The sequence below is a fragment of the Manacus candei genome, unplaced genomic scaffold, assembly GCF_025592945.1.
Source record: "Manacus candei isolate 608988 ecotype Guabito, Panama unplaced genomic scaffold, ASM2559294v1 h1tg000005l, whole genome shotgun sequence".
Lineage (NCBI taxonomy): Eukaryota > Metazoa > Chordata > Aves > Passeriformes > Pipridae > Manacus > Manacus candei.
In genome coordinates, this window is record NW_026138053.1 from 11,304,934 (window position 1) to 11,332,528 (window position 27,595).

At 47.3% G+C, this 27,595-nt stretch overlaps 1 protein-coding gene and 1 long non-coding RNA gene across 3 annotated transcripts; one reads left to right on the forward strand and one right to left on the reverse strand.

Moving 5' to 3' along the window:
• Positions 1-187: 187 nt before the first annotated feature.
• On the reverse strand, positions 188-26,311 carry ERICH3 (glutamate rich 3). Of its 2 annotated transcripts, none has more exons than XM_051797756.1 (16): positions 25,714-26,311; positions 22,555-22,648; positions 21,833-21,958; positions 21,140-21,211; positions 19,260-19,388; positions 18,573-18,656; positions 17,943-18,092; positions 16,527-16,745; positions 15,766-15,940; positions 14,826-15,012; positions 12,160-12,455; positions 10,320-10,541; positions 8,577-9,038; positions 8,120-8,266; positions 5,113-7,301; positions 188-4,667 (listed from the first exon to the last, which is right to left on the reverse strand). In XM_051797756.1, exons 1-16 carry the CDS (start codon positions 25,731-25,733, stop codon positions 4,596-4,598), a joined length of 4,644 nt encoding a protein of 1,547 aa, XP_051653716.1. In that variant the 5' UTR covers positions 25,734-26,311; the 3' UTR covers positions 188-4,595. The 2 variants fall into 2 exon arrangements, with proteins under 2 accessions (XP_051653716.1, XP_051653707.1); XM_051797747.1 differs by lacking the exon at positions 25,714-26,311 and adding an exon at positions 22,996-25,225.
• Positions 25,946-27,258, forward strand: LOC127476190 (uncharacterized). Its single transcript, XR_007906503.1, has 3 exons — positions 25,946-25,980; positions 26,343-26,490; positions 26,890-27,258. It is a non-coding gene; the product is annotated as an uncharacterized LOC127476190 (long non-coding RNA).
• The last annotated feature ends 337 nt before the right edge of the window (positions 27,259-27,595 follow it).

The following is a 27,595-nucleotide window of genomic DNA, read 5'->3' on the forward strand; positions in this document are numbered from 1 at the left end:
TTTTGACTTGAAGCAAACCTGTGTCAGGTGCCATTGCAATGGGCAGCCAGTGCCACAAAAAGGCCCTGCAGCAGTGACTGAGCACAGGGAATTAAAAAAGAGAATAGAGGTAGGGCAGGAGAAATTAAACTATTCCTCTACAAGCAATTACAGAGTTAATTGTGCTGTTATTTTCTGGAGTCTTTTTTAAAATTAGCAAACTGTATCTGTAGTCCTGTATGTATGCCAAGGCAGAGTGGGAGTCAGAACTCACCATTGCTGGGCAGAGCTCTGTGGGTGTTATTGAGGATGTTGTGTTCCTACAACCACGATCCCCAATGCAGGTCTGCGATGAGGCCTCGAGCAGTGCGACAGACACGAGCTGTGACTGCATGGTGGGCTCTGCTAATGCTCTGCTGCCATGCCTGCCATTATTTCCACAGTCCTGAAGCAATAAAACTGGGGAAGAGGTGGTTTTTCATTTGTTGTGTTTCACTTGCTGAAAACTTGAATGGGGGGAAAGGAAAACCAAGCTCTAAGTGCAGCTCTGTTACAGCTCTCCCACCACTGGCCCCTGGTACCAGCCAGTGGTAACCTCTGCTCCGCTGGGCTCATGTCCCAGGTGCAGTTCCATTTACACCACCAGCTGCTGGGATAATGAAGTGTCAGGATAAACACACAGCAAAGCCTGGGATGGGGCTCACAAGGGGACCTGCTGGACCCTGTCTGCAATCTTCCCAGCCCCCATAAGTTGGGATATTTCCATGGAGGGGGTTGGAACAAGAGGAGCTTTAAAGGTCCCTCTCAGTAAACCACAACAAAACAACATCCAGATTTGTCTGCAGCTGGAGGAAATCTGCTGTATTCTCTCTAGAAGTACAAGCAGTGTTAGCAGTTGGCATTCTGTGAGGGAAGAGGTGCAGAGCAGAAGGGAGAAGGTGCATCTAGGATGCTGATAAATATTCCCTACCTGACCCTAATTGCCCAGATGTTCTATATGGCAAAGCCACAGAAGCACAAGCTGATGAAGGAGGGTGAACAGACATTAGGTCTCAGTCCTTGGTTTTCATACTGGCCAGAAACACCAACAGGGCAGAAAGAATCCATTGTCATATCTGAAATCTCAGTTCCAGCTCTAAGTCTCTTTTTTAACAGGAATTTTTTTTCTTCCAAATATCTCTGCACTCTGTCTTTTTCCCTTGCTTAAAGCAACCATGCAGTGACTCTGCATTTAGTGACTTGGCAACTGGGCCTGAAAATCAGAAACTAAACTGTGTTAGAGAACTAAAAATGGAGCAAGGGAGCAGACTTCATGTGCACTAATACCTCACTTCATGTGCACTAATACCTCAGTGTACTCACAGATACCTGAGCTACTGTGTCATCCCTGAGTACCTCCTCGGAACATGTCACATGAAAACAACAAAAAAATTCCAGAAAGCAAACCTTCTATAGTTTAACAAGCCCTTTACAAAGCCACCTGCTTGCAAATAATTTTACTAGTAATTAAAATTACTGGTTCCTTGAAGAAAACAATGTCGTAGATAATTGGTCTCTATAGAAGAAACATCAGGCTTAGGGGAAAAACATGTTTCATAGGAGTGATCAGTAATACAAACAAAAACTCTGAAAAATGTTAATTACTGAGTAGAACATGCTCTGAAGCTGTTTGTGGGACTGCAAGTAGTCTGTGCTGTTCCCAGAGAAGCCCAAGGACCCCAGCACATCAAAATATTTACCAAGAATGAGACAGTCCGAGGATTCTTACCCTGCTTTGGAGACCTGCCAGTGCCTGGCAACTGTAGTGATATTTTAAATTAACACATCAGCAATAGATTAAAATAGATGATCTAGATTAAAATAATTAAAATAATATGGAGTCCAACCAGACAAGGGCTTGGACTGCAGGCAGGAGTGAACCTGGCATTCCTGCAGCACATGTCCACCAGCACGGCACAGGACAGGACAGGACAGCCAACACAGCACAGGACAGGACAGGCAGCACGGCATGGCACAGGACAGCCAACACAGCATGGCACAGGACAGCCAGCACAGCATGGCACAGGACAGCCAGCATGGCATGGCTGGCTCCCTCAGAGGCTGGGCTGGCACAGCCCTACCAGGCAGGCCAAGGGATTGGTCATGCCTGGTTTGCACGGCTGAACCCCAAAACCCCTCAGGCAATTCCCAGCCAGGAAAGTTACCTTGCAGCCCTTGTTTCAGACAGACAGATGCACCGCCCATACGGTGCTGCCCACCAGGTGCTGCCCACCACCAGCATCCCAGGCAGTGTCTGTGAGCCACCATCCCACATCCCTTTCAGCGATGCCAGGGCTTGGTGCCCAGTTCCAGGAGTGGGACTTCAAACCTTCCCATGCTGTATCCACATTGCACAGCTGGCGTGGGTTTGAACTGGTGAAATGCATCTCTTCGGTCTGTGGGATGTCACCAGGCTCCAGCTGTGCGAGACACATCTGAGGCACAACCATCAGCAGCCAGTGACAGGCAATTGAGGACATCTGACAGTTCAGGGAGTTCCAAAAGCCTTCCTGATGAGCCAAGAATGAGTTATGCCAGTGGCAACTGTTTGATAGTTTGCTTTGCTCACATATGCTCACTTTAATAATTAATCGGAGGGTTTTTTCTGCTGCACATCTTGTTTTGCCCCAAGTACCACCTACTTTTCACTTAGAAGTTAATTACTAATTTGCACCAGATAGGAGAACAGAAAGGACCAAGGGAAACACTTCCAAACCTATACAATTATCCTTTTCCACGGTTTCGCTTATTACCAAATTTCTGCCTGCTCAGATGACAGGGACACTAATGTTTTGAAAGTCCACATACACACATACATGTTCGTAACCACAGGATTCCTTCCCCCAGTTGTTACAACCACATGCACAAGTGCCATTTATAAGTATTTCAAGAATGTTAAATAATGAACTGTCAGCATTCCAGTTCCTTACAATCACACTGCTCTGTTCACCAAGGCCTTCTCAGATGCCCTGGGTCTCCTGCAGCCTCAAAGGGGCTCCCAGGAATCCCTGCACCCCCATCTGCATTTGCTCACCTTGAATTGCCACCCATGTGTCCAAACGCTCAGGTGCAGCCATGCCACAGCCCCAGGCATGAGCTTTGTGTGAGTACCTGCCCAAGGCAGCTTTAGCAGCACAAACACTCAGCACAACATCAGTCAGTCCTTGGCAAACTGAGACAGACACCACAGTGCTGGCCCTGCTGCACAGGCAGGGGTTATTCCTACAGTTAAACCGCTGGCAAAAATTGAAGGAGCTGCACAGACTGGTACAGGTGTTTAATAGACCCAAGTGAATGTGCAGGTCTGATATGTATACAGAAAACACAACCTTCTGAGATGGTCCTTAGCAGGAATGTGCACAGACTGCACGTACAAATGCAACTGCCTCTAATAGAGGGAACACAGCAACCACTTGATCACATTTGAGTTTCCACTCCCATGTATATTGATCTGAAGTGACTCAGAGAACCAATCCACTCAAAATCCTACTCATTTCAGCCTCATTTTCCTACTTGAAATGCAATTACAGTCCCTTCTGTGTGGGGCTGAGTCTCCTGTGCCTACCAAACAGTGCCCAGAGGCTGCTGCACACCCAGCCCCAGGTGCCCAGCTCAGAAAGGTCTTGGTGGGCCCATAGAGGTGCAGGAGAGCTGAGAAGAGCCTCAGGCAGTAGAGAAGGGCAGCCACTGCCAGGCTGAGACAGCTCTACACTGACCACCCTCTTGCAGCCTCAGCCCAGGCTCCATGGGCCAGGAAGTCACTTCTGACTGACACTAGCAAAAGCAAAAGGCCAGGCTTTATGCATTTACAAATACTTGTTAGAATTGTTCTGATTTAACAACTCTCAACATTTCAAAGTGCCAAGCATGCCCTGAACTGTGGCCAACAGCAAGTGTGGATCCCTGAGACAGAAGCCCCTCATGCCCCCCAGCACAGGAGGCACTCTGCATGCAGGAGAGCTATCCTCCCCTAATTTGGGGTGGGGAAGTCCCCAGGCTAAAACCCTCGTGTGAGGCCTCCTTCACCCCCGATCCTGCCATTGCATCTCTGCTGAACGTCCCTGGATGATCTTACCAGAATCAAACAATGGCATGCACAAGTGCCCCATGCACAGCAGTGAGGACACAGCCTGACTGACAAAAGGCTGCAGCTCAGAAAGGCAAAGACACCCCAAAAAATGACAGATACACTCAGACATGGGCACCCTGTACAGACAAACACACACAGCACATCTGCCCTCATCCTCCTGCCTGCCTGCAGGAGCGATGCATGGGGGAGGAGGGAAAGTTCAGCCAGTCCAGTATTCCTCTGGTTTTGGGAAAAACAAGCATGACAGCTGTGGAACAATCCTGGTGATTACTGTCTTCATAATTCTGAAGCAGCACTGTTTCCTGGGCTGGCAAACACAGGCTCGTTTCAGTTGTCTGCTGCACACTGAGGAGCTGCTATGGTGAAATGTGACAGGTGGTTGTGGTACTCGCGCAGTCAACAGAGGAGTGACATCCCAGCTGGCACAAACCCACAGCTAATTGTGTGAATGTTACAGGACACAGCATTGAGGAGCTGCTGAAAAAGCTCAGAGCAGAGTTTCTTCCCCATCATGGGACTGTTCTGCGGATACGATGACTGGGTCTGGGTTTACACTGTCCTACGGAACAATGAGTAAATGTTACAGAAAACGTTCTGAACTTGGAGCTACTGAGGTATTGCTGTGACATCTCCAACAAGCAGAGGCCAGAGTAACAGCGAAACCAAGTGCTGATGCTGACCTGGTGTTCCAGAGCCCCCAGATGCTGCCAGGGCTCACCCAGTGCCACCAGAGCTGCGGCAAGCTGGGTGGGGTTAGCTGCTCTACATGGCTAGAGGGGAGAGAGGGCGGAGGGGCTGTGAAAATTAATGCCACAGCAAAGGGATTTACTCAGGATTTTGGGAACAGGAAAGAACGCAGGCAGCCGCCACCCAAAAGGATTTATCATCCCTTGTTCCAGCTACCAGCAGCAGATAATTAAGCAATGGTGCATTAAGGAATGGTGCATCTTCTGCCTCTGACAGGGATCAGCCTGGGGGCAGTGACCAATCCACGCAGGACTCACCTGACGGGGTTTGGGGCTCCTCTCACCCACATCAGCAGCTCCTGGGCTCCCTCCGACGACGGGACTGTCCTTCCTCTGTTGCCCGGCCCCAGCAGAGTTCTCTGCACTTGCCAAGACAGCCACTACCTCACTCTCTCTCGTGTTTTCACAAGGACCCTGCTGTTCTCCCTCTGTTTTCACTCCCGCCTGCTCCATCCCCTCCTGCTGCCCGTCCTTGCCCTCCACTGCCCCTGTCCCAGGAACTGCCAGCTGTGGCTGGGTGCCCAAGCACAGCCCCTCGCCGCCTGCAGACTCTCTTCCCATCAGCTCCATTCCCCCATCCCCATGGGCAGGGGTGCTTGGGGAGGTTTCCGCAGTCAGCTGTTCCCCAGGGGATGTTGCTCTACGGGCTTCTTCATGCCCTGAGGACACCATATGCATTGTGACCCACTCCCACTCTGCCTCCCCCTGGCCCTCGGCCCCCACTGGCTCTGGCCCACTTGCCTCGCACCCCAGTGCTGCCTCCTGGTTCATCCCTCGCTCACCAGCCACAGCTCCATCAGCCACCCCTGCCCTGTCCCTCCCAGACTCTCTGGCTGCCCACCTTCCCTTGGCTGACATCCCCTTTGCCACTGCCACCCCTGTCCCACTCTGTGCCCCCAGCACTCCTCCTGTCACCCCCTCCTGTGCCACTGTCCCTCTGCCCACCCTGCCATCCCCAGCCACTGCTACCCCCTCGGCCAGCACCGGCTCCCTTGCCAGTTCCTCGGCCAGAGCCCCTCGCCCAGCTTGGCCACCCATCACAGCGATGGCCACCAGCCCGGGCTCCCCTGCCCGGCTCATGTCCAACCCCAGGGCTGGCACTGCTGCATCACCCACCACCCCCTCCCCAGAAGGCCTCCCCTTTCCTCTCTCTTTTCCATACCTCAGCCACCCCTCCATCCCAGTTGTTGGCTCCCTTGGACCTGCTGCTCCACCTGTGGGCTCCTCTCCACCTCCCAACCCCTGGGTGGACGCCTCTGCAGACCCTCCCGCCACCCCTCCATTGGGTTTTCCTTCCATGACTCTCTCTGTCTCTGCTTTGCTGCCCACAGATGGGTTTCCACTCCAAAGTGCTTCCACTGCACCCTCCTCCTCCTGCACTGCCGGGGTCTCCTCTACCTGAGATGACCCTTCACTGATGGGATCGTCCCCAGCACCCCCCAGTGGCCCTAACCCAGGTGCCACTTCCAGCACAGTACCTTTGCCAGGCTCCACTGACACCTCCATCATGTCCTCCACTCTTTGGAGAACGTTCCCTCCTACCCTGCATACCTGGCCACGTTCAGATGCTGCTGCTCCTGTGGCAGCCTTCCCCATCTCCATCCACTCTTCCTCTAATGCTTTCAGCTGGGAAAACTTATTTGGCTTTACAAACCCTTCCCCTCCAGGCATTGCTTCTCCTGTTTCCATATCCCCTAATGCTTCCAGGAGAGCCCCAGGCTTCTCCACTGCCTCCTGCCCTTCAGAACTCTCTTCCTCAACAGCCCCTTCTCCTTCAGGGCAAACAACCCCGGCAATACCTTTTCCTGCCAGGTCGGCATCCTCCACAGCCTCCTCTCCATCTGCCACAGCACCGACCACAGCACCTTTCCCTGTGGACCCTCCCTCCCACAGCGACTCCCCTGCCTCTGGCACTGCCTCACCTACCTCCTCCTCTGCTGGTGGCCCTGCCACTCCCTCGGGGCCTTTCTCCACAGCCTCCTCCTCAGTGACCCCTCCATCCCCCTCCTGCCCCTCAGACACGGCTCTGTCTGCCTCCCAGCCTGGCAGTTCCCCAGCTGGCCCCTCTCCCCCAGGTGCCGGCTCTCCTAGTGCTGCCTTGATCTCCGTCCCCTCCACCAGCACCTCCTGCTCCCCAGGTGACACCTCTGTGCTCGACTCCACTCTCTCTTCTGTCCCCTTCCCTTTTGGCTGTTCCTCTGCCACAGTGCCTTCCTCAGGTGTGGATTCCTCCAGTGCAGACCTTGTCTCTTCCTGGGGCAGTAAATCCCTCTCCCGTATCCCTTCTCCTCCAGACTCTTTGCTGCCAGCATCTCTTCCCGTGGCAGCACCATCCTGCTCCAGGGTTTGTCTCTGCCCTGCCACCTGCCCTTCTTGTACTTCTTGTCCTGCTGCCTCCTGCACATCAAGGCTTCTCCTCCCTTCTGCCGAGAAACTTCCATCTGGTGCTGTTAGGGAAAAATAAAACATTGGTTTTACTCAGCACTGGGTCAATGTTACATGTTTTACAGAGTTGGTGTTAAAGGTACCGTCTCTGCCCAGCAATGAGGGACATGGGGACCAGAAGAAAACTTGCTGTGCTTCTTCTCATCACACCCCTGGGCTCTGACTACATCTCTAGTGCTGCTGTCCTAGCATCTGGCATAATGAATGTAAGAAAAAATGTTGATGCAAGGCCAGCTTTCATCTCTGCCAATCTTGCCTGCCCTGCCTGCTCTGCCTCCCTCCCTTCCTGCCTGCAGGGAGCTCAGGTGTGCATGTGAAACACCCGTAACCTTGACAGTGACACTCAGAAAGTCAGAAATAGGTGGCAAATTGCTCATGTAAAATACGCACACACGGGAGGAAGAACACTCAGCTGTATAAAATGGGTAATTGCTTCCCGTGGATTCTTTAATTACACTGGGGAATAACACAGGGTTGATTCCTGCCCCTGGGAACCAAAGTGCTTCCCGAGGATGCCCCACACTACCTGGAAGCACAGGAAACCTCACTATGTTTCTGCTTTCCATGGCTATTTTCCTGACTCACAGCCAGTTTACCATGGTCTGGGGTCTTTGCCTAGAACCACTTAAATGCCAAAAAAGCATTAATTATACATAACTACAGAAACCAGCTAGTCATCACCCAGTTCTATACAAGTTAGGAAAGAAAAAAGCACAAGGAGAGTTAACAGCCAAAGGAAAGGGAAACGGCAAACACTTATGTAAAAAGACTTCAGATTAATAAGATTTAATCCTTCTCCCTGACTGGCAGTCAACCTCACCTTCACTGGCATTATGCTCTATACTTGCTGCATTCTCTGCTTCCTCACCAGCACGGAAATCACCAGGTTCAGGGTCAGAATTCACAGGATGATCATTTCCAGTTGCCTTTGCCATTTCCTCCTCATCTGGTTTGCAATCTTCAAAAACTATCACAAAGAAAACAGGAAGTAAGAAAGAGAAACCATTAAAGAGCAAAAGGGGAGTAGAAGCCATCCAGCCCCCTCAGCCTGGTTTAAAATGGTTTAAAATCCATGTTTGGGCAGAGCCTGGAAATACTGGAAATACTAGCAGAGAAACACCAAGACAAGGTTACGTTCTGAGTGGTTATTGGGCTCACAGCAGCACAGAGTGTTCCAGCACCCTGAAAACAGTCCAGCAACTCCCTGTGCTGCACCATGACTGAGAGCATGGTGACATGCACCAGTCACTCAGAGCTATGCAGAGGGCTGTACTCACCCCCTCCTTCCTCACTCTGAGGAGACTCTTCATTGCCATCCTCCACATTCAACATCCCGGTTTCCCAAGGCACTGGAAGATATTCATCATCATCATTCATGCTACTTTCTCCTGACCCAGCCTGTCTGAGTTCCCCGTTAACTTCAGGACTTTGATGCTGCATTGCCATTATATTTTCATGAAAAATTCCAGTATCTTCCCTTGCTGCTAGATCTTCTGGTTTTGCCTTTCCTGCTTCGTCTATTCCTTTGTTTTCCAGTGCAGAAGTCTCCTGATTCTCCTCCCTTCTGAGCAGTTTATTCTCCCCATTCCCATTTCCATACTGTGCATGTGCTGTGCTATCAGATGCCTTTTTGATATCACACTCCTCTTTGCCATCGTCCATCACTGTTTCAGCATGAGAGTCACCCTCAGTGCTGCACTGAGTGCTGAGGGATGAGAGAGAGTCTGCAGGTCTCCTCTCTGGAAACAGCAAACAGTACTTTGGTTTAGTATTTATCACTAAGCATCTGCATTCACTGGGCACTCACAAAGGACAGAATTTCAACCAACAGCAATCTCTGAATTACACCATCTGAGGATATCATGACAAAATTCCAGTGAGTGTAAACAAAAGAATATTGGCCAGATGTATCAATGTTTAAATCCATTTAATGTTTTTGGGGTTTTTTTCTGATAATGAAAATTAACCTCTAATGGAAATTAGCCCTCTGATAATGGAAATTAACTTCTATCAGTCACACAGAAATATACCTCCAAATGCACCTTTAAGTGTCACTCAGACAGGGTTTAGCATAGATTCTTGAGCTCTGTTTGATAAAATACTTCAACCATAGCAACAATCCTTTAGTGCACTCCTGTTAACTCACTGAATATTAGAAAGATCTCCAAAACCATGTGTAAACTATTCAGGTCAAACTGGAGATGAAGTTCACTGTCTTCTCTAGAAAAACATACAGACATCACATCATCATTTAAATTCAAAAATGGAAAGTTTGAGGGGAAAAAAGGCAGTAATCCTTCATCTAACACTGAGCTGACCAGCAGAGCTGACCGCTGCACAGCCTTGCTGCTGCCCATAGTCCACACAGGTTCAAGAAGAGATTGGTGAAACTCAAGGCAGAAAAATCCAGTCAGGCTGAATAAGTAGAAGTGCCAGAACTGTCATCCATGCAGAACTGCATGCTCAGAAAAACATATTGTACCAAGAAACCTTACAGCCACAGTTTAAAGACTCCCACTCAGAATACTACTCCTCTACCATGAGAAAATCCAAGGTTGTTCCTCTCCAGACCTTTCCCCTCAGACAATCTATTGGTTTCTGGATCTTTGGCACAGACAGATACATTAGGGCCATATTCAGGGCCACTAAAGACAGTATTTATAAAACCCAGGCTGGTCTGTCAGGTTTCCTGGGACCCTTCATAAGGTGAAAGGGGTCACAGCTTCTTGAGGTGTGAGTCCCACTGACATGGAGGGCTGCCCTGCAAACCTGCTGCCTGCCTCCATCTCCATTCCAGCACCTAAACAGCTCAGCAAAAAGCCCACGCTCCCACTTCCAGGGGGCTGCCTGCGGTTCAGTGGCAGATGTAAAATTAATAACAAATAAAACAGCTGTCTTTTACTTTGTCAGTAGGAATGGCATGGGTTTCTCCATGCAGACTCACCATACATACTGGACACACAAACTGTAAAACATGCACCAGGTCAGCTTCTCTAAGCCTCATTACAAACAAAACTAACCTTGTTGATTATTCTCAGAGTCCCTGTCAGAATATCCATCACTTTCATCTTTCTCACTCTCAGAGGCCTGGCGTGCCTTCTGTGATGAGGTTCCACTCTCCTTTCCATAGTCTAAATTATGGTTTTTATCATCTGAGGATGACTCTGACATTCCATTTGTTTGATCAGCAGTCTGTCCCTCTTCATTAACTTCTTCATCTGCTTCAAAATCTTCATCATACCCTAAAATAGAAGAATGGCACTGTGACACAGAAAACAGAATTCACAACTAATAACATTCTTTTTAAGCAGACAGACGTTAACTTCATTAATCTCCTTTTGCCCTTATATTTAAAGCCATGAGAGAATCTAAGACCACAGATAGGAATCGTAAGAGCACATTATCATAAAAAAGCATCATGTTCCTCATAGAGTTGCAAAAATGCAGCAAAACTACTGACTGATGCACCGAGCATGATTAATATATTAAAACAAAACCAAACAAAATCATTAGCCATGGAAAGGACTAGAAAAATTAAAAGGTGGGCAAACTCAGAAATTAAATGCAAAAGTCTCTTATTACAGGAGAAAAACTGGTTGTGACGAAAAAAACTACAAGTGATCAAGAAAGCTGGAGAAAAGTGCAAAGTATGATAAATAGCTAAGAAGTGTCTTACAAACTCAATGAATCTAATTAAACCCAGCCAAAGGGCACTGCAGAGGCACACTTTTATAACACTGCTCTGAAATGCTCCTTCAGGCCCAGGGGAAATCCCAGTACAAATGAAGATTGCACAGAATTACCACTCTTACATCCACAAGTCTGAATTTCAGCCAGACACTCGCCCGACAAGCTGTGACATTTGACAGATAACTTTGCTCAGATCTGTACATAAAGATGCATTAAAGAACACTCCCCTTCCATGCCAAAGCTGCACTGTGCACATCCCAGGTACCAGCACAAGAGATGTCGGTGATTCCCACCTAAAATCCAGTCATTCCGCTGCTATCAGAGGCTCCCTGCACCCGCAGCAGCGAGGGAAGACACCTGCCCTGTGCAGGTGACTGCCACTGCTGCCACACTAGCTGTCCCTCATGCTCGTCATTCCTCACCTCCTTTCTTTACATCAGGGCTTTTCATATACTGAAGGGACAGAATGCCAAGGGCAGAAATGAAGAGTTCCTGATGCAGAACTAATTAGGCAAATAAACAATTACCCAGACAATGACAACTAAGGGAATAAGGAGATTTATTTTCTGTATTAAAAATCAATCGATATTCCAATTGCAGTGTTGGCAGTGAGGACTCAGGTAACTCTCAGAAGGGCAGCTCCTCCTGAAGGAAAAAGGCCTGATTAATCCCAAACACACATCTGGAGGGACTAACAAGGCATCTGAGCAGTCACACCGCAGAACTGTGAAAGGAAAAATAGGAATAAGAAGTAGGAGTCAAAATCTCTCTCTAAATGTGACTGCCTCTGAAGAAGACTACAATAAGGAAGTAAAGGGAGAGGCTGAGCTCAATGCCTCCTCCATGGAAGAGAACATCTTCCACAAGATCGGGTTGCCCCAAGCCCCCTCCAACCTGACCTTGGATGCTTCCAAGGATGGGACAGCCACAGTTTCTCTGGGCAACCTGTGCCAGAGCCTCACCACCCTTCCTTACTCACTTTCTTGGCTCTTGCAAACCATCTCATCCTGTTGGATGGCTGAAAGGAGCCCCACTAATTCTATTGCCCGGCCACAGGCATCACCATATTTCTCAAGACCCAGGCAAAGTGAGAGGTCCATAATCCCATACCTTCTCCAGAATCATCCTCTCCCATTTCTCATCCCCCACTCATGTTTGGGAATACTGTACCATTTTTACTGATGTCTTCCTGACTATCTTCACTCTCATGACTAGATTGGTTTGTCATTTCTTCTTCTCCGTACTCCTCTGCAGTCTCCGCTTTTTCCTCAACAGTTTCCACACTTGCTTCATGAGATGGTAAGACGACTAACATTGAATTTTTCACTGATTTCTGCTCAACACTGCTGTTACTTGGCTCACTGTGCAGAGCACATTCCCAGGAATCCACATGCTTCTCCACACGGTACTCTATCTTCCTCTTGGGAGGGGATAGCTTTTTGTCCAGGCCCATCGCAATAATGCACCTATAAAATAACACAGATTAGGAAATATCACATTTTTCTTCCTGTGAACAATGGAAGGCAGCAGACAGCAAGTTCAGCTCATTATCAGCAGGGAAACCAGGTACCCATCTGTCTCTGCACTGTCACAGTGACTTACGCTGAGAAGCACCCCAAAACCCCAGAGAGGTCCCCTAACACAGAAGAAGTTCTTCCTTGAAGGAGAGTAACGCTGTCTGCACTTACAGGTGACAATTGACATATAAACAAATTAAAAACAAAATTATTACAAGTGACACTTCATTAGAACCTGCACGGCCTGCATTGGCTTTGAAGACAGAACCTCTGAGAAAGGCGGACAAGCTCCAAGTCACACGTGGGCTGGATCCAGATCCTGCTGTAAAATCCAGTAAAGTGGTAACTCAGGGTTTGTGCATAAGACTGGGGGTTTCTGAATTTGTCTGCTGGATCTCATAACTGTGGGGGATGAGGGAGATTGAAAGTGAATCATTTTCATCTTCTGTTCTGTTTTCCTATCTAAAAGAAACCCAAGTAGTTGGAAAACAAAGCATTTTGAATGAGTTGTTGAGATGGCTCCTCTTGTATAAAATGGAGTGACATGTGGTCAGGAGGCCCACACAAGAGACCAGAGTTCCTACTTCTGATGTAACATTAACTGACACCAAGAGCCACCCTACACCACCCTGCACCCACCACAAGGGCCAGGACACCATGCTGTGGATAGTACGTGGGGTCAAATCTGCAAGTAGAGGGTGAAACTGAAACTGGAACTTTCACTTTAACTACTCCTAAATCCCTCTGGAAAAACATTTTTTCTTCAAGGACAACCATGTCTTAAAATGTCTTCTTCCCCCCAAACCGTTCTTTTAATGTAAGGCTTGATTGCAATTCCCCTCACATTTCAACTGTCTCCAAACTACTGTGAAGTATCCCACAGTCATTCAGGCCAGAAATCTTTTCATTTTGTGGGCATAAAAAATAAACATGACCATTTCTGAAGAGTCCTACCCCTTAATGCTTTGTTCCTTGTGTTTTCTTCAGGGACCTTCGGGATATTGAAGCACTTCTGCTGTACAGAAATGCTGAATCTCAGACAGCAGAAAACTCTCAGAGCAAGGCTCAGACATGGTACAGAAATCACTGCATCACCTCATCGTGAGCCAAAGCCCTGACCTACCATGTTGGGAACCAGAGTAGGTATTCAATGTGTGTCACAGAGCAGGAAACAAACACAATTGCACCTGACTTGAAGGGATGTGAAACTAATTGTCATTTACGGGGAAAATCAGGTCAATAGAGATGGGCTTTAAGTCACCAGATAAGGTCAGCTGGACTGACAAGAGGCAGGAAAACGGAAATCACTATGAATAAGAGGGGAAGGGGGACAGAAAGCAGGGCTGATTCAGGAAGGAATTAACCAATTTTTGAATACTGTATTAAATTCAGAAAATTCACTTCAAATCTTTCTAGAAATCACACAAAGCCGAGATTTGAGCACTTCCTAAATTCTATAGCCAATATATCCATTCTGAATTCAGAAGCTATTCAATTCTTTGAACATGCTAGATAACACATTTACATAAATCATGTTCATTGTTAGACTGGAATAAAAAAATATGGTACAATATTTCTTAGAATTCAGTCCTTATCTGAAGGAACCGGGTACAGCTTTGTGGACAGTCTCTTGTTCCAACTGCTTGCTGCTCTTTTAAAAATTATTTCTTAAAAGAACATGAAAGTTTTTTAATTATCCACATATCCAGAAGTTTACTTGTCTGGCCTGAATTAACAATCACAGAAAAGGAAGGTTTATGACAAATAAAGCGTTTTGGCAGAACCACAGTTGTTGGTCACAGCACTGACTTTCACCCAAACCCGAGACCCTTCTGCACAGATTTGCTTTCTGAACCATGGCCAACATTCAGTGCTGCCTTATTCTGCAGTCAGGGGTATCACAGCAGAATCCCACCTCAGAGGTAGAGCTGTTTAAAAATAAATTATACACAAAAAAGCCTCTGAAAACCACAGCCTGATATTTGTTTCACTGCCACTTGGGCCAGAGACACATGGATGGCACATGAACCACACCCCACAGCCACTACCCCATGCTCAGCCACCTCTAACACTCCGACAGAGCCAGCACCAACACTGTCCGTGCCATGCACACAACACAGGGAGACTGAGCAGGCACAGGAAAACGGCTGTGCTGGCACCCTTGGAGGTGAGACCCTGACAGGTAACTGCAGTCCAAGGGGCACTGAGAAACAGAGCAGGTTCTACAGAGCTGTGGGGAGCCAGAGAGATGAAACAGGAACAAGTGAGAAACTCCCTAAAAACCAAGTATCTGTGAGCAAAGTGTACTCGTCTCCGTACCTGTAGCAAGGAGATGCTCCCTCCACATTGAGAAACCTGAAGTATCTGTTTCTGCTTCGCAGCCGGGAGCGCCTCTGATGTTTGTACTCACAGCAACAGCTCAGCCTGTGGACTTGCATCCCGTTGAGAAAAAAGGTGAGGCTGAACGGGAAGCCATGGTGCCTCTTGGAGATGAACTGGAAGGTCTCTGCAATCATAGAAAGAAAAGGTTCAAAGAAAAACATTACAGTTCCCTGTCAGCCTGGGGCAATTGCTGTATCTCACCGGCATCAGCACAGCACTCAGCCCTCTGTGCCAGCCACTGGGGTTCTCAGCTCTGTTCATCAGTTGGCCACACTCTACCCCTACACACACACAGCCCTGGCTCTCGCCATCCCCAGGATCCAAGGTGGGCACAGCTAGGACAGGTGAGCACACTGTCAGTTTGGCCACTCATGGCCACAGCAGAAGAGAGGCAAGAGCCTCCCAGCCATTTCATGTGCCCAGCTTCCCAGAACACAATTCACCTTTTACTGGTGTGATGGAATTGCACTCACATAAAAGAGATGAGAACTGGGCTCCCACTATGTACTTTTCCTTCTGGAATAATAAGCAACACGCATTGATGTATTTTAGCTACTCAGATAAATCCTATTTAAGTCCAGCTTACTGCTACAACCACTCCATTAACCATACATCTCTATAGAAAATTAATCTAAGCTACAGTATTTTGTTAAATTAGCTCTCTAAATTCCCTCTACCATAATTTGAAAAAGTAATTCTAACTTCACTTTCAATCACGGAACAGTAGATCCAGATTTAGTGTGGAGGCAGATGGTATAAAAATCCCTGAATGCAGGTATCTCGACTGAGTTCAGCTGAAATCATTGGTGTCACAGCAAAGCTTTAACCAAAAAAGATGTTGCCAGAATCAATACGAGCTCTTTGACTCTATCCTTACCTCCTTCCAAAAGCTTGCCGCTGTAGACACAAAGGTTTTCTCCTCCACAGTGCTGCTGATAGACTTTGATTTCATCCCTGTAATCATCATGAGACAAAGGCAAACTCTTTCCTATGTAGGCCATGGTGACAACAGCATTGCTGCATAATGGGGATTTGGGGAACCCTCCAGAATTCTGCAGCAGGAAACACACAGAAATGCCTTCAGTTTCCAGCTCCAACAGGAGGGGAACAAAAAGCTCATGGCTGTGCAGCACACGCTTGAGGTTTTTACGACAGGTGCTGGGCTGATTAAATTGGGAAATGTTTGTAACATGCAGGCGGCAGGGAAATATTTCAAACTGAAAACCCATTTAATTGAATAGCACCAAGTTGCAGGGACCATGTCTCATGACCCATATTGTCCCTCCCAATCCTGGGTTCCTACAGTTTTATTTACAGGAGTCAAACCTGGCTGGAGACAGAGTATAACCCATGCAGTGTTCATACACTTCAGGCATTTCAAAAATCCCTGGAGCTCTGGTGCCAGCTATGGCCAGAGACGGGATCAGATTAACTGAAGTGGAAGGTCCTATGAGTTTTTGTTCAGCACCTGTTTTCTCCCCAGTTGATGAAAAACACCAAATGCTTTAGTTTACAGAGGCACGTACAGCAGTTATATATTTTAATAGTTATATATTTTCTTTATGCAAACCTTTCAGCATTAGGCAAATAGACCAATGAGGAAGGTAATACAGTTGTACACAGACAGAGATAACTTACCTTTGTTAAAAGTTGCCTTGTGTCATTCGATGCAGTGGTGGGACGAAACCGTCTCCCTGTGGGCATCCCACTTCTCCCTGCAGGGACACCCCTGTCCCCTCTGTGCCGGCGAGGTGGTGGCACTGGCACCACACAAGGGTTAATGACAGGCAGCTGATATGGGGATACACCAGTCACGTACTCCACTGAATTCAGAAGCCTTAACTCACTTCTCTCCCCCTGCAAAAACATTTTAACCAGGTGACATAGGTTTTGCAGAACCAGCTCCTGAGCATACGGAACTGGCCATGGTCTGACTGTTTGGTACATTTAGCAGCACACATCCTTCTGGAACAGTTCCTTAACATGGGGCCTGTAATTTGTTCATTAAAACATTTCTGTGCTAAATCCCTTTCTTTTAATTAGCAAGACAACATGCGGATTGCTTGAAAATGTCACCCTCAGAGATACAGACAGCACTGCAAACCAAGCCCTGCCTGCAGCCCAGCAGAACTCTGATCTCAGACAGAACGCTGCAAAGCCCCGCAGCAGTGCTGCTCTCACAGCTGGAAAACACATTCCAAAGCAGCCAGAGTTGTCCAACAGGAACATCACTTGGTATCTGTTACACAAAATGAGGTTCAAAATGCTGCTTCCCCACCTGAGTGGAGGTTTAGTCCTCTTTCAGAATGAAATGCAAACAGAGGACCAGGGTCCTGAAGAGCAAGACACAGCCAGTCCTGTAAATGCTGCATGCTCTGGCTCTGAGCTCTGCATCACGTTCTCATACCTGACACCTGATTTAGCTGTTTCGTCAGTTGAGAGCATTGAAGAAACCATTAAGTCACCCATAATTTGAATATACATAAACAATACCAGTAAATTCTTGGACAAAGGATTGTGATCATCCCAACACAGAGCAAATGCAGAGCAGAAGGGAGCTATTCATTCAGTGTCTGTATTCATACAGCAGTAGCAGGTCACAGTCCCACTCCAAAATCTTCCATGGAACTCATATCACAAAGCCAATTACATTATATTTTTCTAGAACAGAAGACAACTCCAAATATCACTTGAAAGTGATGGTGAACATATTGAGATCATGTTTGACTCTCATTCTCTGAACCCACTGGTCTTAACCAGATGTTTGCTTCCCTCTCTGCATAACAGAAAATTTACATAGAGGGAGGAAATTTTGTATGCAGAGAGATTTTATACTAAGAAAGATTAGTCACCACATTTTTCCTCAAGAACTGGACCAGTAAGACAACATCTTGAAAATTAAGGGGAAGTGAAAAAGGAGAGTTCAAATAAAAGCTGATGCCATTTGAAAGGCATTGTCCCTGCACTACACAGTTCTGGGAACTACAGTACTAAAGCAGTATTATAAAACTGTCCCTAAAATGCTATTATTTTCAGAATGAAATACAGCCTCACCCCACGGGCAAACTGCTGATTCCATTCCAGTACATGGCACTTCTGTTGGGAACCCTTTGGTAGCGACCCTGCTGCAGCCCGGCCGCGAAGGGGCTGGAGGCGAAACGGTTGCTGCACATTTCCTGGAGCTGTATTTGGTCGCCAGGAACTCTACAAAAGGGAAAAGAAAACAGCAACAAAATCTCAGTGCATAACTTCCAGAGCAGAGCAGCACCATAAAGGAAAAAAATAGCACTGATGAAAATATCTGGAAGCAGCGAGTGATTTCAGGTACCTCCAGGACAGGACATTTTCTAGTTCTCCAAAGAGTCAGCCCCCTTTAGGCACCTCTAACTGAACATGCAAAACTTCATCATCCAAGACAACTCTTGGCCATAAATACAGGTTTTGCTACGGTCTCTTCACCGTGCAGCCTTGAAGCAAACATGATGAACTCACAGGAACTGCAGCAGTGCACTATGGACTTCAGCACATGGACATTGAGAGAATGCGCAACAAAAACATGCCTATTTTTCTTCAATACTCAGCTTTTTTTCTGACTTTTTTATTTCCTCTTGTCCTTGTATACCCTTCAGAATACCAAGTTAAAAAGTTACAGCCTAACAGCACTGTTTAACTGAGGTAACTCACCACCTCACAGCGTGCAGGCTCCTTGGGTCGATGCTGATGGGAAGAATGCCCACCACCATAATCAACTACAAGACCAGGTGCCCTCTGTATGGAGAGAAGGTCATTCAGGACTTGAAAGTCTCTCTTCCATCTGTACCAATTATCATTATTGTTGTAGAGAACTAATTAAAACTGAACTATATATTTGGCCTTTGACCTTAGGCTTTACTATCATTATATTTCCAGGGTATAACATTGTTTCTTTGCTGTTAACAGAGAGTAAGAGCCAGAGCTCCAGAACTCATTTCAGAGCTCTCTTTCAACTCTGTTTTCTAAAAGACCTCCACTGCTTTCAGGACTTCACAACATGTGTAACCCCTTCTACAGCTCTGGCATTCACTGACAATGCTCAAAGCACTGATACCAACTCATCTCATGAGGCAGCTAAAAGGGAAAGACTGAAGCAGATTTATCAGAGAGCAAAGGTTTTGTTTGGTTTTTTTCTAAGTTCTGACGTGCCATTGCTGCAACACTGTCTTCTGAAGATTCCTCTTTAATGACAGGACTCTGCAAACAGGATGAGGCCCTAATCCAGAATGATCCAGGTAGTCAGTGCTCTGTCCTAAGTACAGATGTCACAGGTCCATGTGCACACTTCCAGCTATCCATGCTTCCATGATAGGCAATGGAGAAGTTGTCAAAACTCACCCATTGTGAGCGACCAGCTCGATCTCCAGTCACTAAAGGATGAAGCCCATCATGGTTCCTTGGACAAAGTGGTGGATGTGGAGAATGCATGGGGATCGCATCTTCCACTGATCTTCTGAATTGTTCCTCCTAAAAGAACAGAAATATATGTCTCTGAGGCACCAAATATTCCAATGGTGATGCCTGAGCCTCATTACATCTCTTTCACTGGACAGCTGTGATTATCAGCTCATCTGGACCTGATGGAACACCTAGTTAAGGAAGGAAAGGAAATCATGGGAGAATGTGAAAAGACAAGTGAAAAGACTTGTCACCAGCTCTGATTCATTCTCCTGCAGCTGTCTCCAGCTGCTCACCCCCCCAGATTCAATTCATCTGCCTATTTCTGTGTATCTCCCAGTTCCTGGTTTTTTGAAGGTCTCTTTAAATTTGAGTGCACCTGCCTCTTCCCTGCTCTGACTGCGGCCCATCTCCCCTTTCTCTCCTCACCAACCCTCCACTGGGGATAACTGTCCCACTGGAAACAGACAGCTCTGTATCTCAGCCTCCCTCGCTCAGGAATCTGCCTTCCTCCTTTCCTTTCAGATGAGCAACTTGGTCGAATTCACTGAACATATGAGGTGAGAATTAAGTTACACCACTGGCTCCAGCCAGGCTCCTGCAGCCCAGCACAGCACATACAGATCAGGTATCTGCAGGTGTCTTGCTGAAGGAAGCAGTTCTGGTATATGTTTCAAAATTACCCAAGCCCAGGATCCCTCATAGGGTGCTGAAGTTGCTGCTTTCACAGAGTGACTTCCTACCACAGGAGTTTTGTCAGCAAACAACGCCTCTTCAATTCCCATAGTGACCAGTATCTTTTAGGAAAATCTCCTTTCTTTACCTGAAGAGCTGCCTATAGATGTATTATTTACAATTTAACAGATATGACAATGTTCCCCAGCTGCTCAAAGCAGCAGCCAGCTTCTCATGGCACTCTCCTCAAAGCATTCTGGCTCCTAATACAGAAAAAAAAAAGGCAGAGCAAGTTTCTGCCGAACAACTTTTCCCATATGAATCCAAGTGACTTCATGGGGAGGACCATTGACTTCTGTGGGATTTCCATGACTCTAACTACAGAATCAAGCTCAACCTACATGACAGCAAAGTGAGGGCTCCTGAAACCTCTTTTCATTACTTAGATGCCAGTTCTGCCCAAATCCTGTGGAGAGGCAAACGACTGAACACATGAGCTCAGTGCTCAGCAGCAGCCAAAAGCACAGAGGGTCTAGAATTACTGTGAGGAGAACAGGTCTTGAATTATTCATCCTGTTCTGGTTCCCTATTTCAAAACAGAAATAGTAGAACTAGAAAAAGTAAAACAATAGCAACGGTAGTGAGAAGCTTGGAATGGCTCAGCTAAGAAAGATTCAGACTGAGGGTCTTCAGCTTGGAAAACTGAGAAGAAATACAAAGAAGGTGTGTAAAACTACAGATGCTTTGGAAATAGAGAACAGTTATTAACTTTTTCATACCAATACCAATGGAGCATCAAACTGAGATATCAGACAGCATTAATTACTGTGCAGAAATGCAAGGAGGTACCATATCACACAACTCATTATTAAATCCCCCCATGAAGAAGAACACTGTAGAACCAGAAGAATAACTAGATTCAGAAGGAATTAGATGCATGAATGGAAGTTCCTGAACTTCTAGACAGAGGAAGAAGTAGACGTAACCTGGGGCAGGATCACCCTCTACTTGCCTGTTTCTTATCTTTTCCATAAATGTCAGAGAAAGAGCACTTGGCTCAAAGAATCTCTAGCCAGGCTTGTGGCTGTTACTTGCCAGGCTAAGCTGCCAGGAGCCATCAGCACCCAGCAGCACTCAAGCCTTACCTTGATTTTCCGCACCCTCTCCTTCTTTGCAGAATATTCAAGTTTCCGTTTTATTTCCAGCTGATGATGACGCTATCAATGTAAGAGGAAGAGAAATCACATTAATGGGCATTATGAGATGTCAGTGAATGCAACAACATTTGGTTCTATCCTGCTTGTCCTGTGCCTTCTCCCTGGCTGTTACTCTCGTTGAGCCTGGTAGTAAAACTACTATGGATTGAATCCATTTGCATTTCACCTGTGTATATACACACAGCCAAGGGAACAACTGAGCACTGCTAAAGTTGGTAAAGTTGTAGGGACCAACTCCACTCTTGATATGCCGCAGAAATGTGCCCAAACTTTGTACTCAGATGATAAATATAAATGTATTCAAACAGTTTTGGTTTTATTAGGATTTTTTTAAGCAAACTAGTCCCGTGAATATCATCCCATAATCTGAGGGCTGCCAAAGAGCAGTGAGGGAGCCAAGACAGTGCCTGCTCTCGTGACAGCAGGGTTTGACAATGAGAGGCCTGTGTAGGTAATTCTGTAGAGAATGTCAAGCAGAGACTGTCCCTTTTCCCAGCAGAAGAGAGCCTTCCAGGGGAGCATGAGGGCACATACGGAAAACAGTTCAGTACAAGTTAACAGACCCTGGCTGTCAGCGGGGAAGCACCTGAGAAGGCTCACACACCCCCAGTAAGGGCATACCTCCATGTCAAGGACCTTATGAAATATGGCATGAGCCAGGCACTCCTGGACGTATCTCTGGTGGTCCCTCCTCATGGCATTGAGCCGGTATTCTTTCTCAGGTATTATTCTTCCACTTCTTGAGATCTGCCATACACAAATGTAATGTTACTGAAAAGGAGAAGATGGAATAAAGTATGTTTTGAAACAGTGCAATTTCCCAGGAAGACCACTTTCTCCTCCTGCTTAGCTACCACCTCTGCCCCTGGCATGGTCACAGGACTTTGATCCCATGGGCCCCAGTAGCCAAACGGAGGGAGCAGCAGCCACATTTCTAATAGACAAGGGCTCAGCCTTACTTCTCATGGGCCACTGCCCAAGGGGGTACAGGGAGTTAAACACTCACCTTCCTACTGCTAAGGGCTGCACCTGCCTTTCTGCGTGAAGCAGTCTCACCTAGGAGTGCACTGGCGTTTTTTAAAATGTTCAGCACATTCATCTTTAGCAAATCCTTCAGTTTTCCATTAAACACTTTTGAAAAATAACACTGAAGCTATTTAAACAACCAGTCAAGTCAAAGATATTTCAGTGTGAAAGCCCTGAGTGAATCAACATGATGCTGTATTTTTGCAAACTGAAAGATTTTGCAGAGGGAAACTCCAATGAGCAAAAATAAATACGGAACAAAAGGATTAAAACATTCTGAATTAAATGTTGAATTCAGGGAAAATTTTCAGTCTCACCAGTCCTGATCTCTGAAGGTGTTGTCTTATCCTGGCATTGCTGAAATATCCAACCAGGTGTTTGTCTGTAAGGCTGTTGTAGGTTGCAAGAAATCTGCAATAAAATCAATACAGATATTTATAATCCCCTTGGCTGACAAATTATTACAGTTTAAGTTAAACAGAACTAGTCAATAATTTGCTGCACAAAATCCTGCCTTGGCGAATTATGCCCTATTTGGTAAGATATATGTCCATTAGATTATGTGAAAGCAACATTTTTTGGTCTCCAGAAAATTCGTGTCAGAAACAAGTGAGTTTTACGTAAGGCCAAGAAGCTCAGTGTGGAACCACTCACAGGCTGACAGGCCCAGCCCAGAGAGCCTCCACCACCCCCAGCTCCCACAGCAGCCCCCTGGGATGATACACCCTGACCTTGGGCATGGCAGTTCCACACAGTACCTGGAGCTGGATTCCAGCTGCACAGACCCAGCTCCCCAGCCACTCTGCCTGATGCCCTGTTGGTGGCAGGGACACTTTCCATAGACCAAGTTGCTCCAAGCTCCTTCCAACCTGGCCTTGGACACTTCCAGGGATGGGGCAGCCACAGCTTCTCTGGGCAACCTGTGCCAGGGCCTCACCACAATCATCACAGCTACCAAAGATCAAACTTTCCAAAAACTGAACGTCAGATGTGAGAGCTGAACACAGAAACTGAAGCATCCATAATTAACAGATATATTTTTAAACAGTTCTTAACACAACTGTATCTTACTTTCCCCTCAGTAAAACAGGACAAATAACGAAGTCAGTGACAGTAGGCTGCAGTTCATAATACTCTAAGTCCATTTACATTTGTACAATTTACACACTCAGGTTTATCTTGCATAATACATTCAGCCTGACCTTTGGGCTCTCTGGGCAGGTTGTGCTTTAGTTACACAACAAGAGACTAATATCTTTTGTTTTCTTTAGCTGTAGATTTAAATGCCACTGTACCTCTATTATATCCCTTTCAGTTGGATAATTCAGTCAAATGTCTATTGCCAGGCTGAGCTGCCACACACAAAAACATACTCAAGGAAAGAAAGAACAATTTTTTTTTTAAAGAGATCATGCATTTATAGGAACTTTATGTGGGGTTTCACAACAACCTCGCAGGTAGCTGCCAACAATAAATTAAACTTTAAACAAACAAGCAATGTAGCTTATCCTGTTATGCCTGTTGATTAAGCACTGGTACTATAGCAACTGTTCTATGTTACTTTTTTAATCCAGAGTTTGCATTTGAAACCACCAGATTCCACCAATTGTGATAAGTACCGATTTGTGGTATCACCCAGCAACTGCATGTCAAGGCAGAAGAGAAACTCAGTCCAATTCCTTTTCATTCACTGCCTTGCATCTAAGAATCCCTGGACCATACAACTAAGTTAAAATGCAGCTCCCACGTGAGCACAGTGATGTGGCAGCTTCTGTTGCACGGATGTCTCTGTACAGGTATTTTCTCATTTGAATTATAAACAGGCTGGTCCTCAAAAATGCTGAATTAAATTCAGAGTTCAAAAGGGACACTGGAGAAATAAGGAAATATGTTGGGCCTGAACCAAAGCCAATTGAAGCACTGGAAAGAAAGCAAGTGAATTCACAAGGGTTTGGCCATGCCATGCTGCCTGGAGGAGCCTTCGCACCAGCCCCAGAACCCTCTGTGGCCACAAACACCGTCACAGACAGCGCCTCGGGAACAGGCAGGGACACTCCAGCAAAGTGAACACTTGTCCCATTTGGTCTCTGCTTCTGCATGTGGTATCAACAAAAGGGGAACAAAAGTTCTTGTCTGAGAAGTTTTCTCCCAGACTCCAATATTTAAGAACCACACAAAAATGTCACCTCTAAAACCTCTCCAGCAGGCAGAAGTGCAGAACTGACAAAATCCATTTTAAGAAAACACACAGCAAAGGGAAAGCACCAGCCTTAGCCAGCTCTATATAGCCTGTGTGTCACAGTCATCACATCCCTTTTCTGGGTACTCCTGAGACTCCTTTTTCTCTGCCCGTTTATCCAGTCCATTCTTCTCTCCAAAATGCTGGGGTTTTATTAGAATTACAGGCAATTTTCCTGGCACAGAACCTAGACTGACTGATCTGTAGTTTCCATGAGTAGATCTGAAGCTCTTCTCAAGATGAGTGTCACGTTTGTTTGTCTGGCATCACAGCCAGTGACAACGTGTCACTGTCAGGTCAGTAATTTTATATTTACAGTTATTTAGAATTCTATGATGCTATGATCATTGCCATTATTATTATTATTAACAGTATCTTTGTTCTCACCTGGCATCTTACCCGAAGCACTGTGTATCACAACAATTTTTAAGACCACTATTCCTTGGTTGGAAGGATAAGAAGGCAAAGCCACAGCAGGCATCCTACATGTTTTGCAAAGCACATCTTCACAGTTAATATTTCACAGTGCAATTAAATCACCAAATAAATGATCTGAGAGAGGACCAAGGCATCAGTTATTGATTGGCAGAGTCACAGGGGATCGTGGCCCCTGTGCTCTCTACCTGGCACCTGTCTGCCATTCCCTCCCTAAGGAAGCCCAGCCACACAACCAGACATGGAACTCGGAGCAAAGGGACACCTGTCCTGCTACTGATTTCTCGTGTGGACATGAGCAAGTTCTATCATTGCTTCTTCACTCAGAGCATTGCCCAATACACCAGGATGTGCCAAATTTTGTCATGGAGACCTGCAGAGATTCTCCATTTCTCACTATTTGTCCTTGATATCAGCTCGGGCAAGTCTGGATTCTCTGAACTCACGACCTGCAGGTCTGGAGACGGCCAACGAGGGAATGACCTGCAGCCCCCGGCGCGGCTCCCGCGGCTCCATCACCCCTGCGCTGGGGGAGGCGTTACCTGGACGGCAGAGTCGGGGGCCCGGGCGCTCGCTCCGGGACCCCAGGGTGTGTGGGGCAGGTCGGGGCATCCACACCCCCTTACCCCCAGCCCACGGCCGGCGCGGGCTGCAGGGATGCGCCGCTGGTGGCCCCGGCCCTGTCACTATCCCCGCAGAGCTGACAGGCCGAGAGCGACTGCGGGCGCACCCGGAGCTGCCCGGGCACCGGGACGGCACGGACCCGCGGACCCCGCGCCCCCCGCGCCCCCGCCCCACTCACCGGGGCTGCGGGGCGCTCATGGCGGGCGGACCGGCGCTGCCGCCGCGTCCCGGGCGTCGCCAGGAGACGGCGGGAGGGAGGGCGGGAGGGAGACAAGGAGAGGGAGGGAGACAGGGAGAAGGAGGGAGGGAAGAAGGGAGCCGGCGCTCCGCCCGCCACCCCCGCTGCCCCTTGGCGTCACAGAATCACAGAATAGTTGGGCGTGGAAGGGACCTCTGGAGATCACCCAGTCCAACCCCCCTACCCAGGAAGGGTCACCTGGAGCAGGTAACACAGGAACATGTCCAGGGGGGTTGGAATGTCTCTAGAGAGGGAGACTCCACACCCACCCTGAGCAGCTGTTCCAGGGTCTGCCACCTCCATGGAAAGTTTTTCCTCGTGTTGAGGTAGAACTTCTTGTGTTTTGGTTTATGGCCATTGCTCCTCTGCATCCTGTTGCTGAGAAGAGTCTGGCACCATCCTCTTCGCACCCACCTTGGATGTATTCGTAGAGGTCGATGAAATCCCTTCTCAGCCTTCCCAGGCCCAGCTCCCGCAGTCTCTCCTCATTAGAGATGCTCCAGACCCCTCATCATCTTTGTGGCCTCCACTGGACCCTCTCCAATAACTGTTGTCTTTCTTGTCCTGAGGAGCCCAGAACTGGACACAGCACTCCAGATGTGGCCGATGTGCCACTCTGTCACCGCCTCGGGGACACAAGACACCGCCGGGCACAGGCCCTGGCACAGACCCAGGCTGGCAAGGGGGATGAATCCCAGCTGAAGCACAAACTCACAGGTGATGTTTCCAGGGGCCACAGAGCAACTGATCTGAGTGGAGATCCCCATGATGAGGAAGACCAGGGACAACCTTCCCTTATGATGCACCCTCAGGCCTTCTGTGGCATGATCCACCCACACTCAATATTGATCTGCCTTCTGTAAAGGGAGCAACTATTAAGAACATCAATATTCTTTTCATATTTTATCTTTCCAGCCCTATAATTGAAGTCTCATTAATTTTTTGTACCATCCTGCACCACAGGAAGAAGTCAGGAACAGATACAGGGGAAAATTACAAGGGAGAGGGGATGGCATTTTTAACGACTAGAAAGCATAGGCAGCATTTGTTTTGGGTACATTGAGATTAACCAAGAGCAGCTGCTTTTCAGAACAATTCCACTCTTTTCTGTTTCAGAAACACATAGAACAGCAGTTTCCAGACTCTGGCATTGTATGCAACTCCTTGCTTTGAACCCCAAACCTCTCCTACAGATGCCAAGGCCAGCACAAACAGAAGAGCCTGTGCAACCTTTCCAACCACCCACAGCAGCACCAAGCAGCCTGCCACTGGGAACCACTGCCTCCAAAATCCATCCAATCAAACAGGAGAAGCTACTCAACAACCTGACTGAATTATTCTGCCCAATTCAATTGTCTGAGATCCCCATCCTCTTCCTCCATCCTTTTCTGCATTGCCAAGGGGCAGTATGTCCCAAAAAGAGAGCCAAACCAAGCACTCTCCAGGCTGACATTCTCTAGATGGGTGGCTTGCACAGATCAGACACACCTCAGTCCTACTTCATTAGTTCTATTCACACTACTTTTCCCAAAATTAAAACAACCCCTTCCATTGGTACAGTACATCACAAATGGACAGAAGAATAAACATTACATGACGTTCCTTCACAAGTCTGTCTCAGTCCTACTGTGCCATTCTGCCAGATCACCTGGCAAAGAGCAGCAGCAATGTGATAACACAGAACTGCTCTGACACCTTCTGGTGACAAACCCTGTGACAAACACAGCCCTTGGAGACAGCAGCAATGAGGACAGACCTGAGAACTGTTCTGAATTTCACTTCTAAACGTCAGCCACAATGCAGAAGCAGCACTAAACATCTT

Excerpts from the sequence above, each read along its gene's own strand:
- ERICH3 (XM_051797747.1), bottom strand. The coding sequence starts at position 23,183 with ATGATTGTGGTGAGGCCCTGGCACAGGTTGCCCAGAGAAGCTGTGGCT. Across the intron at positions 15,941-16,526 it reads CAAGGCAACTTTTAACAAAG|AATTCTGGAGGGTTCCCCAA; the intron begins GTAAGTTATCTC and ends TTCCTGCTGCAG. Across the intron at positions 7,302-8,119 it reads AGAGCATAATGCCAGTGAAG|CACCAGATGGAAGTTTCTCG; the intron begins GTGAGGTTGACT and ends TTTCCCTAACAG.